At 35.2% G+C, this 21742-nt stretch overlaps 1 protein-coding gene across 1 annotated transcript in view; it reads right to left on the bottom strand.

Moving 5' to 3' along the window:
• EPHA6 (EPH receptor A6) overlaps nucleotides 1–21742 on the bottom strand; it is a gene marked incomplete at both ends in the record, with an annotated part of 631617 nt that overhangs the window by 223935 nt on the left and 385940 nt on the right. Inside the window, 3 exon segments of the mRNA XM_080796899.1 lie at nucleotides 12900–13025; nucleotides 15864–15937; nucleotides 19083–19191. Of these exon segments, the coding sequence (XP_080653025.1) occupies nucleotides 12900–13025; nucleotides 15864–15937; nucleotides 19083–19191 (309 nt within the window).

Below are 21742 nucleotides of genomic sequence, written 5' to 3'. Positions count from 1 at the left end.
TTACTGGTTACTCTCCTGCCAATCACTGCTTATTGAAATTCTTCCTCCGCAAGACATCTGAGGGGTGGTCTTAATTGTAAATCTGATTGCATAACTCTAACATTCTTTGCTTGCTTTCCAATCTCTGCAGGATGAAGTCATCTCTTGGGTCAGCCTTCCTTGATCCTTCAATTTAGCTTGTATGCCTTTCCTCCAAGAGGCTGATATGTCCTTATCATACCTCCATCATAATACTTAACCCTGGGAATGTATAAGGTGAATTACTATCTCATTCCCCTCACTCCGATCCTATACCAGGCTATAACCCTTTCGAGGATGAAAGTCATTTATGGATGAATAAATACTTTCATCATTTTGTACATTAGAAATTCTCCATCCATTCATTAAGGTTATGTAGCACCTACCACCTGCCAAGTATTATTTAAAGGGCTAAGGGAATAGCAGCAAATAAGAGACAGAAGAAGACATATGATAGGAAAAACAAAATGAATATATGGCACTTGGTGATAATTGCTATAGAGAAAAAGCAGGGTAAGGGGGAGAGTGTGGGTGGAAGGCTGGTACGTCATAAACATCCTTACAGGTCTGTCTGATAAAAGTAACACTGTCCCAGAAGCTGGAAGAAGTAGGGGAATGAGGAAAGAGCCATGGTTTTACTAGAGCTAGTGCTTTGGAGTCAGATGAAACATAAGTACAAAGGCCTTGCGATGGGCATGCATCACCCATGCTTGAGGATAAGAGAGGAACTCACTGTTTCCAAAGAGCCTTGAGTGAGGGAAGAGTTGTGGGAGATGAAGTCAGAGAGGTAGCTAGTAGATGAACAGGCTTCTACTCTAAATGAGTCAAGTAATGGTTGGAAGTTGGTGAGCTAAAAGTGACACAATCTGATTTACATACATATATGTTCCGTGCCATGTGTGGAGAACACAGCAGAGGGGCAAAGGTGGGAGGAGGGAGGCCAGGAGCGATGTTGGTGGGTTGGGGGAGGGTTGTAGCTGTGAAGTGGTAAACATGATTGGCTCTGTGATATATTTTAAAGGCAGAGCTGACAGGGTTAGCTGAGGATTGATATAGTGTATATGAACATGTGAACCATTCTTCCAATGAGGGAAATTTGTGATGTCACCCTAAAGAACAGTCTCATGATAACAGTGAGTATCCACATTAACACTGGCCCTGGTAAGCCAGAGGTTTTCAGTGGATCAATGCACATGGGGTTAGACAGTGATGGCAGTGACAATTCATACTGCCATTACAGATCACCAGAACAGATAGCAATGGTAACACAGTCCTCATATCATGGAGTTGAGAAGTGACTACTGACACACAGATAGACAGATGGCTGGGATAAAAGCAAGGAACACAGCCAAATTCACTGAAGATATGTGGAGATTGTGGTAATGAATGCAATTTAAGGAAGAGCTATTGCACAAGTGACAGAAGATGCTATCCTTCTGGAAAAAGTATAGATTCACAAACACAAAAGATTCTTTATAATAAAGTTAATAAGAACATGGGCTCTGAAATCAGACTACTCTGAGCTGAATTTGATATTATTATTATATTAGCTGGTTCACTGTGACCATGTAATTCAATTTCTATAAGGTCTTAGCCTCTTTGTCTGTAAAATGGACATATATGACTCATGATTCTCAGCAGTGTGAGGACTCAGAGAGATGATAAATACATGTAAAGCTTGCTTCAATCATGTCAACAGTTAGTAAACTCTCGCCTACTATTAATATCAAAGAGAGACTACCTTTCCTGATAGGATGAAGCAAGAGGGGGAACCGCAAGAAAGATTCTGGCAGGGACAGAGTACCAAACGTGTCCTTTTCAACAGGGAACTGTGCTGGCCAACACAAAAAGCCCAGCTGCTGCCAGCTCTAAACAGTCCTTACATAGCACACGTTCTCATCCTGTCAGCATATTGACTTCACCATGAGAGCAGTACAGGAGAGGCTACACAGATCATAAATACCAGCCTTGTTGCTGTTTCCATCTTTCAAAAGGTCAATGAATTGTGATTTGGACCTACTTCTGAATAAAGACATATGAAATGTAAGGGCTGGAAACTTGGGAAAACTGACCATTTTCTTGTAAACTTTTTACAAAAGATTTATTTTTTATTTCAGTGAGAGAGAGAGAGAGCAGAGGGAAGGGGAGGGGGAGAGAGAGAGAGACAAACTCAAACAACTTCTCACTGAGCATAGAGCCTGAGTGGGGTTCAATCTCATAATCCTGATCTCATGACGTGAGCAGAAATCACGAGTTGGATGCTTAACCGTATGCACTACCCATGTGCCCCCAAACTGACTATTTTCATTTTAATAAACCTAAAAGAATAAGAAAAAAGCCCTAGCCAGAACTGTAGACATTACAATTATACTTCATTAAACTTCAGGTTACAGCTTAAAAAAACTGTACATGGATTGGGATGGATTCCAGGATCAGAGATTCTATAAAAAGGGAGGGATAGGTGTCCATAAAATACAAAATTCCAATAATGCAAACACAGTTATGCTAACAAAGAAGAAAATTGGAGAGTGTATTAAAAAACTTGCCACAAAGGGAGTTCTGAGCTCAGTCATGAGAAAGACACATAGCTAACTTGCAAAGCAGAACAAATTCAGATGATATGGGAAAGGACCCTAATTATGTAGGCTGACCTCACTGAGATGAATAAAGACCTGGAGAGTTTAGGAAAATCCACCTATACAAACATGATAAGGTTTGATAGGAATATTTCTTATGAGGAAAATACATGTCAGTTTGGATGGACAGAGAATATATATCATTTATATAGATATATAGTATAGGTATGTAAATAAAAAATAGCCTTGCACTCACCATCCTAAAATCAGTTGGACACATATAAAAACAAGTCTGGCATAAGAGCAGCTCATCGGAGAAAGACCATTGGGGATAAGCTGGCAGTAAGCGCTTCCTACGCCAACAGTGTATGGCAGCTGTCCAAAAAGCAAAATGCAAACTCAGGCTGCATTAATTGAGGCACAGCAGGAAAGGTACTAGCCCTGTGTTTTCTGCATTCATTAAAAAAAAAAAAATTTGAGTATTGGGTTCAATTCTAAAAAGACTTAGAGAAAAACTCTAGTTCCCCAGGGAAGGTTATCTGAATGATGAAGTATCTGGAAACCATGTCAGATGGAAATGGTTGAAAGGTTTAGACAAACTGAGACTGGAAAATAAAGATTTATGAGGTTCACACATTATCTTCAAACATCTGAAGGGTCATGGAGTAGAGGAGAAGGAGTGGAGTTACTTTGAATAAATTCAGTTTTGCAGAAATAGTACCAGGGGTTAGTGCTCTAAGATTATACACAGTGTTATAAGGAAGCACATTTTTACTTACAGAGATTCTTAATTTATTAGAACTGTTCTCAAGGGAGTGTGCTGCCTGGTGGGGCAGTAAACATTTTCACTGGTCATGTTTTGATAAAGGTTTGATGATCAGTTAAAATCAACTTTATTTCATCTGCTTCTCAAGGCAGGATGAAGCAAAGGCATTTTGTTTTTATTATTTGCCTAATAAAAGTAAAAATTCCTCTTTTCTTTAATCATTTTAAACTTTATAGGTCATTAAAACTAAAAAGTCACTAAATCAAAAAGGTCATTGTAATTAAAAGCCAAGAAGCAGGCCTAGAGTTATATATATGTCAAGAAAAAGGAAAAGCTTAGGCTTTGAAGAGAAATTAGATATAGTAAAGAGTCAGTGACATCTAACTCTAAAATCTCTTGAAAGTTTCCAAAATTCCTCTTTATAATCTCCATACCTCCTCTTCTATCACTTTGTTCTTTACCTGTCTATACCGTGGTTCCCTCATCTTGGCATTTCTTATCTTTCAAATGCCATCTTCCTAATGCAATCTAATTGCTAAGTCTGCAGTGATCTCTAGGTTCTTTGAATTTCAAAAGTGACTTACACATATGTTTTGTTCACTTATGATGCTTCTTCTTTCTACTTCCTTTCTATATCTCTATTCTACTTTATGTATTATACTTTCTTTCATGTCTTTTTTTTTTTTTTTTTTTTTTTTTTAGACTGAGAGAGAGAATGGGTTGGAGAGGGGAAGAGGGAGAGTGAGAGAAAAAATCCTCAGCAGGTTCTACACCTAGCATGGAACCTAATGGGGGGCCTAATCTCATGACCCTGAGATCATGACTTGAGCTGAAATCAAGAGTCAGATGCTTAACCAGTTGAGCCACCCATGCGCCCCTCCTTCATGTCCTTCTTGGGCCAGAGGTCCTTTGTTATTCATTTCTGTAAATCTCATAGTACCTAACCCAAGTTGTATTATTACCTAGTAGTCACTAAATAAGGAAAACACAGATATCATTCATTAGGAGTACAAAGCAAAAATGGTCATAGAGAGAAAATAGGAAATAAATTCATAACCTGTTATCCATCCCAGGCTTAACAAATGATGATTCATTTTTTTCAAGTAATCATCTCTATAGTAGATTGTAAAACATGACTATAAATTCTTCCTGACTTTGTATGCATGTCCTTTGTGGTGTAACTTTGCCGTTCCTCTCATCAAGAGGTAGAATCTATTTTTCCACCTTGTTATCTCGGCGGGTCTTGTGACTTGCTTTGACCAATATAAAGTATTAGCATTATGTTGTAGGAGTTCAGGGCCAAGGCCTAAAGGGACTTTACAACTCTTTTTCTTATCTGCTTAGGACACTTGCCTTGAGACTGTCACACCTGGCCTGTCCATGAAGGAGAAGCCATATGGAACCAGGTTCCCCTAGACCAATCATCTAATAGCAACTCTGTCCCGTTGAACTAACATTCATAGGAGTGACCCCAGGTGAGACCCGAAGACAACCCCCATCTCTAGCAGAGCCGAAACCAAAATGCTGTCGCAGAGATTATGAGTAAATGAAATGACTATTATTTGAACCATTTAGTTTTGTGAAGGATTGTCACATAGCAAAAGATAACTTGGACAGGCTACAAAGACAGAAGTCATTAGTTAAATACATAGACTGAGAATATAAATATCACTATGCGAACAATGAACTAATTATCTCATGCTAAATGAACTACAGTATGAAATAAGCAAGTCATATAATAAGATTTATGATCTTAATTCACATCTCATTATTCACCAATGTAGTATGCTATCTTGCCAGCAGACTCTCTTACTGGCTTTAAGGAAATTAGCTAGCCTGTTGGAGAGGCCCACATAGCTGTTCTCTAACCAACAGGCAGTGAGGAATTAAGGCCTTTGGTGCAACAACCCTCAAGGAACTGTATCCTGGAAGCAGTCATATAAATAAGCTTGAAGTATATTTTTGCCCATCTGAACATCACATGAGACCTTCAGATGAGACAATAACCCTAGCTGACCTTCACAGTAACCTTGTGAGTTGTCCTATAGGAACTAAGCTGTGTCTGAATTCCTGACCCATAGGAACTTTAAGATAATAAATGTTATTGTTGTAAGTTTTAGGGTGATTTGTTATGTAGCGAGAGATAACTAATGAAATATAAGGAACAAAAATTGTTGATGATGTATAGGTTTTCTTGTGGCCCTTTGTGTTAAAAGAATGTATCATTTTTTTTTCCTTTCTATAAAAGATGCACCCAAAGTTCCTCTATCTCCTTGGAGTATTTTTTTGAAAACAAGATGTCAAGTTTTCTTCATTTTGCCAAATATTTTATCAATATTTATCAAAATATTTATCAAAGTGGAAAATTACTAAGTTCTTTGTAAGTAATTAAAAAATTCTTCAAAATTACCTCATCTGTTACACAAACAATAGAAAGTAAAATTACAATGTAATCTTTTCCTTAAGATTCTATTTTTCATTATGCAAATGCAAAGGACTATAATAATTTCTAAGAGTTTGGTTTATCAAGTCAATTATTAACATAAAGTATTGCAACTACTATAATTCACAATTGTTCTCTATAAGTTTGTTCTTCCTCCTTACTTTTACTTTATATATATTATGTGTTTGATTTTATATCATATTTATTGTGTTGTGCTTTAACTTACCCTCCATATTAGCATTTTTGCTGATTACCAGATAGACATAGTCATTTAAAGGAGTTACTTAGAAATTGTTCTATATTCTTCTAGTCATTCACTTAATTACTCATTTATTTATTTACTTACAACCATTTCTCAAATTACTGCTAACACGAGGCATCTTGCACGAGTAGGAAATGCATGTGCAAGATAGCAAATATACATTAAATGGCTCCCCAAATAAAATATGGAGTGTTGAAATACAAGTAAATAAAATTAATTAAAGTCTATGAAATTGATATATATTCTTATCTTTGATAAATCAACCTATTAATTTTTTAGATGTTCCAGGAATAAATTGATAAGACTGGTTTACAATGGTTTTACATTAAGATATTGAAATAAATTTTCTTTTGTTGAAGTCATTTCATCATATGATTGTTAAGTTTAAAGTAAAAATAAACACATAAACACACATATAATATAACTTCACAAGATACAGGGGGAAATTAAGTTTTGAGTTTAATTAAAAGAAAAACAAAGAAAGGAGTTACTATGGGTTTGGCAATAGAATTCTGTATGGGCAGATGTTTATATCAAAAGTATTTTAAGAGTTGAGTATAGAGTGCCATTACTCTTAGCCATTTCAACTGAATATAGAAACTATTTTTAACCCGATAATCATATTTCTGCCCTTTTACTGAGTGTCTACTGTATGACAGAGCCTCAGTATGTATCATCTTTAAATTTCACATTAATCCTACAAGATAGCTATTATTATTATTTTTATTTTTATTATTATTATTATGAATCCATTTTATAGGTGAACAGACCAAATTTCTGAGAAATTACTAAATTGCCAAAGGTTATGGAGTGAATTAATAGTAATATTGATTCAAGCCTGGGTCTGTCTGGCTCTTGTCTGTTTCTTTTATTCATATTATAATGTCCAGGGAAAATGGATAAAGCCCATCTTTCATTACATCATTTGATTTAGAATGCTATGAAATTCTTAAGTAAAAGGCACAAAAGTCTTGCCAGAATCTACTGTTGATCTTATTTTCAGTCTAATTGGTTGGGCAAAGGGGCTTCTAAGAATAGAAAAGAAAATTAATCTGATCTCTACCATAAATCTTTTCAATGGATGGACAAGAACAACATTTGCATTTGAGAAGATCATCTCATCAAATACAGAAAAAAGAAAAAAAACAGGCCATAAACTCAAGCTTCTTCTTATAAAAAGTGAATTGTGAAACCACATTTGGAAAACTTTCTACACTCCTCTTGTAACGTTGAAAAAAATACAATATAGTTGCAGAAGAGGAACAAACATCATACAGGGGATGAGAGAGTTCCTTTAAGCTGACTAAAAAAAAAAAGAATAGATTCTAGAAAGGCTAGTTGGGGGATGGCAGCAGAGAATTAGAAGGGGCCCGGAAAGTAAGCACTTTGCCTTGCACATTAGCAAGTACAACCATGACCTCAAAGGAAATGGCAATAACAGAACCAAATATTAGGCTGAATAAATCACTGGTTTGTCATTCACTTTTTATATCCTTTTTGTTGTCCTTTTGACTTTCTTTTACCTGAAGATGATTGCTGAGAAACCAACACTTAAAACTTCCTGAACTATTCCAGAAGAGAAAAATGGTGACAGTAAGCCAAGAAAAGAGAAGGCTGATAGTAGAGGCAATAATGAGTTCTGTATAGATAAAGGAACAGAATATGAATGACGGGGAGATACTATGCATTTCCGCTGAGACTAGGGAAAGAGGGAAGGTCAAATATAAGAGGGTGCCCTATGGGCTTAGAGACACAAGAATGATTTTTTTCAATGGAATAATGTTTCAAAATTACAGATACAGCAAGGCAAGTTTTTCTTATAATGGTTTAGGCTCAGTACTGCCCTGAAAAAGGGAGAGCCTTTTGATGACATTTTCCAGCCCATGATTAAAATTCAGTTTACCAGTTTTCTCATTATCACTCAAGATATGTGTAAAATAATGATTCTGTCCTAATCTGACTTGGTTCTTTTAGCCTGGGAATTTCTGTTTTACAGTTCTCTGGCCACAGTATTTCATTTTATGATGCAAAAAGTCAAAGAAGATAGATGATCTTGATAGTCTCCTATGCAACTGAGCTGCTCACTTCATTTAAATGGAAATGTGCATTTTCATGGAAATTCAGGCCTGTATTGATGAACAAAGATAAGCTGCCACTATTAAGTAGGATAGTGATACACACACACACACACACAAAAATGTGTCCTAGAAAACTCATTTAACAAAAAGTAAAATTTATAGTGAAACTTAGAGAATTTTAAGTATGTATATAGATATGTGTATGTGCGTGTGTGTGTGTGTGTGTGTGTGTATTCAGCCTAGATATTGAGTAAGTTTTCTAAGGATTTGTCACATAATATTTGGGTAGTTATAAAGTTGAGAATCCCAGGACAAAGGTTGTAGAAGACAGGTTGATTACATGTTTTTGTAAGCATAGTGACTTAATATGAAAAAAAAAAAATCAGCACCATGCCTTTTGTAAGTAGATATTAGCCATTTAACAAACATTTCTCAGTACATGTTAAAAAATGTTACAGATTAAAACATTTCCCATTTTTTTTCTTTCTTAAAACTTTAATGTAGCTATTTTGGGGTTCATTTTTTAACAACTAATTTAAGAAATATTTAATGATTATATACTATGTCTCCCAATTAGAAGCCTGGAAAGCATTCTTAAAAAAAAAAAAAAAAAGATGCTATTTATTGCACCAACATGAGATTTGCTAATTTTTCTCTGAAACAGTTCATTTGAATTACATTGATAAGTCAGTTGCTCAAAGATGTTTTACCTATTCTGAATAATCTTATCATTAGTTAAATTAGGGCTTTTAATATTCTAGAAAGGCATACCTTTATTTAAGAAGGTGAAGGCAAATTTTAGAAATGTAAATACAAGCAATAAAAGGCATTTGACAATACTGGCATTAGAATGACATTTGTTCTTTGGAGCAAAACGCAAGGAAAAGAATTCTAATAGGACCCATTGGCCGGCAGCATGTGACAGCCTTGCACAAAACAGTGTCTCTCCACCCCCACCATGAAAATGTTTAATGGTCTACTTCTTTATTTATTTGAAGCATTATTTCTTTGGCCTCAGAAATAATTTTGAGGGTCTGTCAAATTTGGGTTTAACTCCAGGTCTTCCTTCTACTACCTAGACTTATAATGTTGAACAAGTCACTTACTCTTTCTTCACCTCATTCTATATCTATAAATGAGAATCATACTTCCTACCTCATGGAATTATTATGACAGTTTTACAAGGAAATATGTAAAAGGCACTTAACCCGGGGCCAGGCCTTGAGTAGGTGCTGAATAAGTGTTAGTCATCATCATCATCATCCTCATTGTCATCAGAATTAAAGAATCTCCAAAGGGAAGTAGTTAGGGTAAGCATTATTGTTACCAAGGGTTAAAATTCAATTTTTACAAAGGAGGTATCAATTTATATTAAGGCTTCAGTGATAAAACACACTAAAGGAGACAGGTCAAGATGATTTGTTGCATCCCTTGTGCTGAATGCCAGGTGTTTATACATGTATATCTCAATTAAGTCTGGCAACAACCCCAGAAGGTAGGCAGTATATGTCCATTCTACAGACGAGGAAATTGAAGCCCAGAATTTGGCCCAAATCATGCAACTGTTAAATCGCAGAATCACTACTGAACTTGATTTTGTTTGACTCCAAAGCTCGGTTTCAACTTAACTTCCAAATTCAAGTCAACTTTGGGAACTATTCAAATTGGAACACTCACACTTATCTAGACCTGATCTGAATTAAGAGCATGAGCCTGTAGGGAGCACAGGCTTTACCAACCCTCATCTTTTTTTCTCTTTCATCCATAATCTAATCCCACTAAAGGAACCCCAGAAGTCAGAGGCCTACCAACTATAGCTGTTGCCCACCCACAGTCTAACTCTGTAGGCTCTTTGCATAGTGTTGGAACATTTCACTACTCTGGACAGAGCCCAGAACAGCATTTAAAAATTTTTTTTCACCAAAAGCCACATAGGTCTTACTGATTTTTCCTCAGTAATGAACTGTGAATTCCTATTACACAAAGATATCCTCTGTGTGGATTACACAAAGGTATCCTCTCTATGGCTACTCCTTACGTGCAATGCTTTAATGAGGCCTAAATATCTTTCTCCTGACAATTGCTAAGACCTGGTATCTTGCCTCTCTCCCATCTCACCCACTCCAACACACCTCTGTCCCGTGTCTACACTGCCACTTAAGTAATTTAATTTAGATTTCCAAGGGGAATACCTAATGCACACAGATGATGAGAAAGTAGGAGACTGAGAAGAAACAATTAAATAGGTGGGGAAAAACTAAAGGATATGAGACCACCTAAGGAAAATATTTACAGTAAAATATTGGGCAAGTAACCAGTTATATAATTATGTCATAGATGTTAACGTAATTCTATTAATTTTTCTTTAGTTTGACCAAACCGTGCTTTTTTCACTCTGCTGCCATGAGAAATGTCCACACATTCACTAGTTTTTTCCACACACAAATAGAGTTTTAGGAATACGACATAAAGGGGTTAATTAACAAAGTCCTACTAGCCAGGAATGCAAAGAGGAACGTTATGCTAAAACTTTGTCTCATAAAGCACTTTTATGATTTTTCTGAAGATGGACAGCATATTGCTTGAAAGTTGAAATAATCAAAGTTGAATAAATATAAAAAGGAGACATTGATGTATAGGGTTGATTATATGGTTTAGATATTCTGTCTTTGCCAAATGAGAGGTATCCCAATAGAACATATTAGAGGTTAGACAAGGTAGGGGGAATATGATAGTAAGAGTCTCTTTAACAGTTACCATTTGCTTTGGCAATATGTTTACTTTTTTAGGGCAAAATTTACATGTTGGCTGAAGGAAATCTAAAAACTAAAAATGAAAATAATTTATTTATTTGTTAACACTTAGATATTTGATTTTATTTCTCAACACTATGATTTCAGACACTGACATTTAATTTGTGCATCAAGGGCTATAATGGAAAATGCTTCTACTGAATCTACATGAGGCGTGAACACTGAAGTACAAAAGGACATACCACTTTTTCTTGGGGACCAGAAGATGAAGGCCAAGTGCAGGGTGCAGTGGGATTATTTGGCTTCCTCTCTCCTCTATTTCTCTGCTGTCTTAAGTAAATGAATCCCCAAACTAAATGAATATAATGCAATTACTCTTTCAATTATACCTTTAATGCCCATTGATGTGTTTTATGTTCAACAGAAGATAATAGAGAATCTGGTTTCATTCCAGGTTCTTCATCTTTCTGATAAGATAGCCTCTGCAGCTGTGAGCATTAGGATTAAGTGTATAGGCCCCTTGTGTCAGCTTTCAAAGGAAGATCTGGCCTTGCAGGAGATGAGATGATTCACTGTGCTTAGGGAATAAAGTGATATAAGGGAGGGCTCTCTCCAAATGTCTCTGGAATTCTTGTGCAGGGCTAGATTTCTGTGTATTCAGGGAACAGATTCCACTTAACAGGAACAGTCATACAGAGTCTTGAGTTTAGACGGACCCTGTCATTTGCTTAAAGCTCTGATGTCACTGTCTTGAAATTCTTAGTAACTTTTTAACAAGTGACTTGACATTTTCATTTTGCATTGGTCCCTGCAGACTGTGCAGCTGGCCCTCTGGTGAAGAAGGGCTTTAGAAAGAGACAAAAGATAATCACCGCTTTCTTTGGGCTTTGCGAAGACACGGTACCTAGTTGGAATGGCCATACTTTGGTATGTCTGCTGTCTCCAAAGGATTCCACAGATAACCAGTATCTAGGGGAGACCAATTCCCTTGTTCAGGATCCAGTCTCCCTTCTCTACTTACACTTCTCCCTTTACTTCTTTGCTGCATGCATGGCTGCCTAGTCAGAGATTATATTCCAAAACTCTCTCTCTTTGGGCCCAGGTAATCGCATTTGGACCATTGAGATGTGAATAGACATGTTTGCAATTTCCATGTTATTACCTTAAAGACAAAGCCCGCCCCCCACCCCAATGACTGAACTTTTTCCTTCTCCTTCTAATAGGCTGGAAGGATTTGGCCATTCAGAGGAGGACTTTAGACTAAAGGAAGCCAGAGCAAAGAGTGAAAGGAACTTTGTCCTTTCAAGACTTCCTGAATAACAGCTCCTCTGCTAACATGGACTATACATCTTAGGTCAAAGATTTGAAAAAGGACTAAATATTCTGGGGTCTCTGTTACAATAGCTTAGTCTCTGTCCTAAGTAATGTACAGAGTTAGCTTCTGGGAGCCAATTCACAACAAAGTTGTGTTTATCCAGAACAGCTGTATAAAATAGTGTTCTATTTGAACATTCTACATAGGGAAAATCACTAATTAGCTTTGAAATGACATAAAACATTATATTGAAGCTAATTTTATCCTCAATGATTTTCAGAACACTTCTGGATCTTGCAGAGCCTCAAGGTCCTCAGTATAAATACTAATTATAGTATATGTCTATAGACGTTGGGACCTGAGTCAATCTATAGTAACTTATGAAAAACTCCTGAAGTTGCATCTTCAAAATAAATTTCTGCATCACTTTGGTTTCATTGTAAGTTATCTCCATATTGAAAGAAGACTACAGGAATTAAAAATAACATTTGTGAATTCTCTCATTGCTTAGAAAATGAATTTACATGTTTACAATATTTAAAAAATAACATATATAAGATAATTTTACTTTTCAGTTCTTTAAAGTTTTCAATGATTAAAACTACTAAGATTTAAAATATTACGTTGATAAACCAGTCACAAAACCATCAAGGAATCTTATCTTCAAAAATACAGACTTTGTGTTTACCTGCCCCAATGACTCTCTCAATGCGAATTCTTGAGGGATCAATCTCCTTTGCAAATTCATGAACTGCTAGGGATGGGTCTTCATATGTATCTGGATCTATGTAAGTTTTAATTCCTGGGAAACGTACTGCAACAAAATAAAAGATTGATTTAGTTTAAAATAGTTCAGTGATTACACATACTGTGTATGTTTAAAACAAGGATTGACATACTAAAGTAGTCATTCTTATTAATTATTTAAATTCACTTCTCTTCTCCTCACCCCCCATTAAGTCTTGAGTACTTAAAATAAAAAATTTATTTACCTGTTAATGTAAAACAACCTGGTAGTATAACAGAGAGTGAGATGATAGATTCCAGAAAACATATTTATTATATCTCTGTAAAATATTTAATCAGCTCACTTATTCAATAACAACTCATACATTGCATACCTGATCTAGCTCTGGACATGGGGGAAAAAGAAAAGACTCCCCCCCCCCCCAAACAAGCAAACCTGTTAGTGTTCCTCCTGGACCCTTTGTACTAGCACTAAGCACTGGATTTTCCAAACACGTTCCTCAGTCCAGAAATTCTCAGGCAATGAAGAACAGACCCTATGGCACAGCAATGGACAATGACAATGGAGCCCCTCCTGTTCCTGGGTTTGCTTCCATAGTCACATGATCCTGGAAAGAATTCCCCCCCTCCACCCCTACCTATTCTGGAGTTAAGGGTGGGGATCTAAAGTCCAAATCTGGTCACTGGCTGTGTAGCCCCTACTCTCTTTGAAAGGGATGGAGTGCTCACAGTCCACTGGAAGTTAGGATGATGAATAGGGATGCCTGGAAATCTTGAATGTGTGATTATATATTCATTCACAATTTCTTCCAGTATGTAAAGAAGTCAGACTGCCTGTGGATATTCCTTGGTTTTGCTGATTGGTTTCAGTTTTCTAGATTAGATTGCTAGTTTCTGAAGGATAGATCATCTCTTACACATATCTTTCCAAATGCCTGAAGTATGGTTTTATAGGTAATAATCACACAGCAAACCTTTATTAAATTTGAATTAGTAGGGATTAAAATATCAACACAAATTTGTGGCATAGTGGATGGATGATACTAGTTTTGTTGCTTTTGATTTTGAAAACCATATAATACCCTTAGTTAAGTGTTTGCTAGGTTTCCTTAGAAACATGCTCTTGCAAAAACAACTCAAAAGCAAACAAAGAAAAAGTAATAAAGTGAGTTTAGAGGAGGTGATGAAATGCCCACTATTAGCAGAATTTCCTTCATGAATTCTACGCTTGTTGCCTTCTTTCATTACTTTTTGCCTACTGTCTCCTGCTACCAGATATGCACCCATGAGGAGATTAGTACTTCCCAAAATAACGCCAATAAAGCATTCTAGGTATATTTAGACCTGACAATGATTCTGAAGTACTGTGCTTTTCTTGACTTCTCAAAGTTTAGATTGGAAGAAAAGAGAACAGATATTTTTATAACTTAATAGGAATTGTGGTTTTCAGATTGAAAAATCTAAACACAAATCCAGTGGCTACTCCCAGAATGACTAGTGGTGTCTAATTGGATTTATGGCATTAATATCACATTTTTTTTTTTGTAAACACAGTATATGCAGTCTAGGGGAAAAAACCACTTAGCTCCAGTTTTGACTATCTCATTACTTATTTAACTTATCCATGTCTTCTTAAACATCTGTTTGTTATCTTTCTTTTACTTCTTTGGCTGCTTATGGTTATTTTCACTGCTTCTTGCTGGGCCCACCTGGTTTAGTTTAAGCTAAACTGCTAGTTGGGAAACTGATAACAAATACCTCAGGAGCATCTTTTCCCTCTGCATTTCAGTACTAAATGCCCTGCAGTGAATCTTAAGGTTTCTCGGCGTATGTCATCTGTCCAGGTGTTTGGATCCGGTTTTCTGCAACTGTTCACAGTGTTTCCAGCTCATCTCATGGTTGGTAGTGGCTGTCAGCATTCTGCTCTCTGCCAGGGCAGCGAGCCTCAAACGTATTGTGAAAAAAGAGCAACTAGGGAGACCGTGCTAAAACTGTGTGTCTTGGCCCTACCATGGTTCCTCTGAGTCAGAACATGGGTGAGGGAGGAGGGAACATTCTATGCAGATAGTCTGCAGACCCCTGAAAAATCTGTGAGCCTCCGAAATAGCCCTAAACCATCACTTAAATCCTTTCTGCCCTCTTCAGCAAGTGGTATAGATTGAAAAGTCCCTTATTCTTTTTGCTCAACTTGAAGTAAAGATGAATTTAAATAGTTAAACAATGTGCCTCACACATTATCTCTATATTGCGGTTAATTAGAGAATATCCCTTTCTTGTTAATTCAGAGTCTCACGACAGAGAAACTGTCTTGACAAAGTAATTTGCCATTTGGATGTGGAGGTGTAGGTGGGCGTTGGGGAGGAGAGGGTGGCAATTATCAAACCAACTATAGTGGTAATTATAGCTTGCTTGGGAAGAGATTCTACAAATGAATATAACCTTGTAGTCAGCTCAAGGATTTCATACATATTCTAAAAGTTAAAGAGCTGATTTTCTTTTTTAGTGTTAATGAATTGTAAATTGATTTGTTATATGTTTAAAATGACAATCCCTACAAGAAGGAATAAAAATTCCTTACTATTTCTATGGCTAATGCTCTACTAAATAAAACCAACTCACATTCAGGAGCCATTGTGAGCGGAAAATGACTAGATATAAGCAGTCATCTTGTATTTTTAGCATATTCAGTCTTTGTGTTTTCCAGCAAGCAGAATTAGTAAAAAAGTACTGTCATTTAATGAGAAGCAGGTGCAATTTCCACAAACAAACTTGGAAACCAGATGAAAACTCTTAAGGCTGGAAGTACACTTTTTTAGATTTTCTCAACTCCGTGGATATAAGTCTAAAATGAAGTCCTGAGGGCTGGAACAATGTAAAACAATGGAAGAGTCACTGTACTACTTACAATGCCCATTCTGCTGTAAGTGATTTCTTCTCTTCTCTTCTGACTTCATTTTGGCCTTTATGTACCACTGGCACCTTTTAAAAAGGTAAATAGAATCTTATTTTTAGAACTGAATGAGAATCAAAACCAACTAAAATATCTATCACCCATAGGCAAAGTTCTTATCATAAAGGCCAATTTTTAATGAAAATCTTTATAACATGTGAAAATACTCCATACAAGGTTTTTTATATACATCGAAATTAACCCTAAATAAGAATAAAATACTCCCAAGTGAACTGATTAATCCAAATGATAGGAATCTTAGAGAATATTCTATAATCAGAAATAACCAACATATCCTTCCTTATATAACTTCTAATAGAGCTGGCAAAAAGCATTAAAAGTCAAAGTGAGAACATGTTTTTTGAGTCAAAAATCTCAGGCATTTAGACAACTTTCTCCTAGTTTCATAGCTAAAGAGCATGATTTCTTTTTTTTTAATGTCAGAAATTTGGTAGAGGTGTGTTCCATTCTCTCTTGGGATGATCGTGCTCTAAGAAAGGGGAGATGCTTATCTTGCATGATTTCTTCAACATGATTAAATTCATCAGCATCCATATGATTCGACAGTTCATCAAATTTCTAATTCCAAATGATTAAACAGAATACATCTGTGGTATATAATCCAATCTCTCAATGTGAATTTGTCCTCAAACCCTATGGCAAATTGAATATTTATTCAGAAATGTCTTAGAGTTTTTACAGAATAATTTCCAATGAGTACTCCCCTTATCAAAGTGCTTAAGGGATACTTCAAAATGAATTTTTTTTTTTAATCTTGTGTAATTGAAATTGTCTTCCCCAGGATGTAGAATAGTAAAGTAGTTTCTAATGTCATATAAGCTGGCAAACATGGAAAGTAAAAGCTGAAAATAATTTAGTACAAATTTTTCTTTTATCTTTGAATTATCTTTTTAAGTGATATTCAAATTCTGCTTCAGAAATCCCAAATAAAGATAACATTTGAGCCCAGCTCTCAAGTTTATTAGGGCAAACTGATTTAGCCTAAGGACTAAAGGTTTGTTAAACATATAGCAACACATTAAGTGTTGGTATTTTTTTTTTTTTTAACCTAATTGTCATTGTGACTTTCCATGCACCAAAACTGTGTTTAATCCCTCTTCCTGCAAGACAGTCCTAGATAGGATCACAAAAACTCTAAGTTGTTATTTTTGGATTTTGGTTTTGTTTTTTTTGTGTTTGTGGGTTTTTGATTTGTTTTTTTCTGGCAAACAAGTTTAGACCTCCACCAGGATGCATAGGGTTTAGTTTTCTTCTTTCTGTTGTTGTTGGTGCTGTTGTTTTTATAACCAGTTCTCCCCTGCTAATGACTAAGGATTTTGTAGGTCCTGTTTAGTATTTGTAGGATATTATATTGAATATTCTGTTTTCAACCAAATGGTTAGTTGGTTTAACCATTTGCCCACTAAAAGTTGTAAAAGCTGTGATGGTGGCAGGAGCTGTCAGAGGTTAGCATGAGGTATAAAGGGAGTGAGAAATAGGAGAGCTCCGGGCAATGGTGTCTGGTGATGTCACCAGGACATGCCCAAACTAGTCCTTTCTATTACGATTAATTTATCAGTATTTCCTGCATTCTTTCATTAGATATTTTTCTTTTTTCTTATTACTATAGCTATGACTTTTCTATCATCTAATCAGTCTCCCAACACAAGAGACTCTGAGATACTCTCTATTATAAGAGCAATACTAGGCCTATTAGTTCAGAAAATATTTAAGTACACATGGGTAAATGTGTCCCTTTGACAATTAATGTCATAAAGAAGTCACCATTTTCACCATTTCAACTCAACCACATTACAATATTCATGTATTTCTCTTTTCCTTGATAAGTTCTATAAAAGTGGGTTTGTTACAACTAAATCTGACACCTCCAATGGGTACCAATTACAGTCAGGGAGGGACCCACCTTTGACAACTGCCTTCTAAATACTTGTGAATTTATTGATCTGCACCTTTAGCCTGCTCTAAAATTGTAGGTAATAAATTTTCCATGCATGTATATCCTCTATAATTTTAAAATTAATTTTAATAAAATATTGATACATAAGGCAAGTTTTAAAATGAACAAAACAAAGGGTGTTTATAGTTCACCGAACTATTGCCCCTGAAGGTAGCTCTTTGTCATTTCTGATTATTATCAAATAACAACATTTTCCAGTTGAGATGGCGTACTTTGGCTGGTGTCCTCATGGATGCACAGTTTTCGGCTGGCATTCTTATTGCACTTTTAAATCATGACATTGGTTTTCTGAAATGTGTGTGTTTTTCAGATTATCAAGAAAACTCTTGAGGTATTCTTTTGTGCCCCTACTGATATTCTAGCAGGAATTATTGTTCCTGTTGTGGGAATAAAAATATGATGTAATATACTGACAATATCTGACAAAGGCCTGTTGAGGCTTAATATCAAGGCTTACATAAGAAATACTACTTGTTCTTTTATCTGATTTCATACATACTATCTTTACTCACATCTCTGTATTGTCAGTACTTGGCTCATGGTAACAATCCAATATATCAAAAAACCAATAAATGGTTTTAATTCATTGTTATACCAAATATGTTCAAAAATAGAAATAAAAGTTTTAGATGGATGAAGCACTTTGACCAGCTAGTCAGGATTCCAATCTAGGTCTTTTGTTATGTTAAATTTATTGTTACTCTAAATTTTCATCCTTATTACACTAAAGTGGAGTAATACCGGGTTTATAAAACCAATTAATATAATTCTAATATAGATCCTTTCACTATTTAATGAATAAATACAATACATTCTATAACACTAAGTTTATAAAGAGCTTTTATATAAATTCTCTGTTGAATTATTTTTCCCCCAAGAAAAATCCCTTTCATGGGATAATTTGAATGTGGCAAAGGAAAACCTCAGAAGTAATTTAATTGAGTAATAATTTATCATTCATAGCTTTCAAAGTGTTTTAATCTAATCATTAGTTGCTTTCATATTCAGAAGTGTATTGATAACAGAGAACTATCCAGGTGGTTCTGTTATCGTACAAACTTCATTCAGAGCAGAATCTCCCCTGATCCCCTTTTCTCTCAGACGTGGTTTGTTACGTTGAAAAGCGGATGAATACAAAGTATATAAGAGAATGGTTATTCACAAATCTAGGTAATCATCTGGTATGCTTTAGTTACCTCCCAGTGATTAAGAAGAACAAAGTAAGAATGACGAGGAGAGTAAATCCCCCAACAGCTGCAGTGGCTATCACGAGAATCTGTCCCTGTTCGGCCGCCATGTCAGAAGCTGAAACACAAATACAATATTAAAATTTCCCTGGGTGACATTTCACTACCAAAATTCGTTTACAACTTAGCATGTACTTGAAAATATAGTAATGGACACCAAAAATCCATACTGTATTTGCTTTTATTTGGCACACAGGATGCAAACTTAAAGTAAGGGCTGAAGGTTGAGGTCATAACCCACAACATCACTTTTTCTTCTTTTTCAGAAAAATACAAATAAAGTAGATGGATTCTTAGTATCCCACATTTTAGGATTAAATATTTGTTGCAAATTTAAATTAGCAGATGGACTTAAAAGGATTTTGTTTATGTAATTGCTAATTTATTTCCTTAAAACACTTTGATCAACAGACTAGGCTTTACCCACTCTTTGGTGTCTATTTCCACAAAGTGGAAAGGCTACTGCATAATTCAGTTAAGAATGAGCTTTTTTATATTTCATGGAGCTTAATTCAAACACTAAATTTAAGAACTCTCACTCTACAGCACAAGGGTGTACATAGTAAGTTCTTAGATGTCTAGCAGTAATTGAAAAAAATGACATTTGAAAGCTTCCTTTTTTGAAGAGAAGAGATAACATATAGTATCAACATATTAATTCTTCATTGACAAAACTATCTAAAACTATATTGGACGCTTTTACTACTTCCCAGGAATCTTTTAAAATATATTAGTTCAATTAATTAATTGGCACTTCTTATTTTGTGTATTATTGAAGTTTTAATCAGATTTATTTTTTATTGAATAGGATAGGAACTGTTGCTTAGGAACAGAGGCAAGAAAACTGAGGCCCAGAGAAGGTAAAGAACTTGCCCAGTGCTACACATGATCGTCACCAGAATTCAACCTTCTGATTTTTGTTTCATTTCTCCTTATGCTATACCTTGAAGTAATAATTCAGTTAATTACCAATATTCTAAAATATTGAGTCAATCAGTCCCTTAATCTCCTTTAACTAGAATAAAGCTTGATTTTTATTTTGATTACTGTAAAAATCTATTAGTCAAATCATTTATACACAGAAAACTGAACCAAAGAAAGAATATAACCGAAAAACATTTAATTTTCTAATACAACAACTTATTAAACTTGGATACTTCAGGACTTTCACAGAAGTAGATCTTCTTTTGGGAACCAAGTATGCAGTGCTATGTGCAAATTTATTTCCAGAGTAGTAACTTCCTCAAAAAAAAGGACATATCTACTAGAAAATATCTGAACATTGAAAGCTATTGTTGAGTAAGAAACCAGTCATGGCATTCAAAAGGCTTTTTGAGAAATCTAAATGTAAATAAAATTAAAAATCATTTATGTTCAGGTTTCAGAAAGAAATCTATTAAACCTTGGAATTAGATTTTCATCAGTATGATTTAATTAAGATATATTCAGGCATCTATTTCTTTTAGCTCATAATCTGTCCAGATAAAAGTTAAAGTGTTGCATCTTATCCAATAATGTGAAGATGTTTTATTAGGTCCTCAATGAATTTCCTAATCTTCAAAATAGCACTGATATTACGGGAATTAATGTGTGCTCTAAAATGTCACATTTTCACACTGAAAATTATTGAATAACAAATTATAAAGAATAGATGTTACAGAAAACAACATTAACTCTTTGAAGATAAAGAAGATGGCATTTAAAAAGAAAACATTTACTTAGCAAAACTGTTGTATTTGTGAAATATATAATATAGTTCAAGAGTTTTAAAACTGGATCTTATATTTTCACAATAGCCAGGTAGCAAATAATTTATTGGGGCCGTATATTCAAAATTCAGATGGAGGAGAAGATTATGTAATTGGGCCTTTTGAAAATCAGATTACTTTATTATAGAACACTGTGTTGTTTAACTTAAATAATTACTTAGCAAATTGCCAGTTTTACTAATGTATCTTCTTTTTCACCCTTGTAATTACATATTTATGAACTTTGCTTCAATTAAAATTTTAATTGAATAACAGAATATTAAGTTGTGACACTTTGAAAAATGCATATGCCTGTGTAATTGTTTCTTAACTTCTGCACCAGAAATCCTAGACACTATTCTTTGAAGATTAACATATTGTTGACCCTTGAACAACACAAGTCTGAACCACATGGGTCCACTTATATGCACATTTAAAAAAAAATAATACAGCATGGAATTGTAAGTGTATTTTCTATTATGATTTTCTTAACATTTTATTTTCTCTAGCTTACTTTACTGCAAGAATATAGTATATAATACATATAACATACAAAGTATGTGTTAATTGACTTTATGTTATTGGTAAGACTTCTGGTCAATAGTGTAGGCTATTAGTAGTTAAGTTTTGGGGGAGTCAAAATGTGTATGTGGATATTTATTTATTTATTTATTTGACAGACAGAGATCACAAGTAGGCAGAGAGGCAGGCAGATAGAGAGGAAGGGAAGCAGGCTCCCTGCTGAGCAGAGAGCCCAATATGGGGCTCGATCCCAGGATCCTGGGATCATGACCCGAGCCGAAGGCAGAGGCTTTAACCCACTGAGCCACCCAGGTGCGCCCCTGTATGTGGATTTTTGAC

The sequence above is a fragment of the Martes martes genome (genome assembly GCF_963455335.1).
Source record: "Martes martes genome assembly, chromosome: 1".
NCBI lineage: Eukaryota > Metazoa > Chordata > Mammalia > Carnivora > Mustelidae > Martes > Martes martes.
Note: the sequence above shows the minus strand (reverse complement) of the source record. Positions and strands in the feature narration are given on the sequence as shown.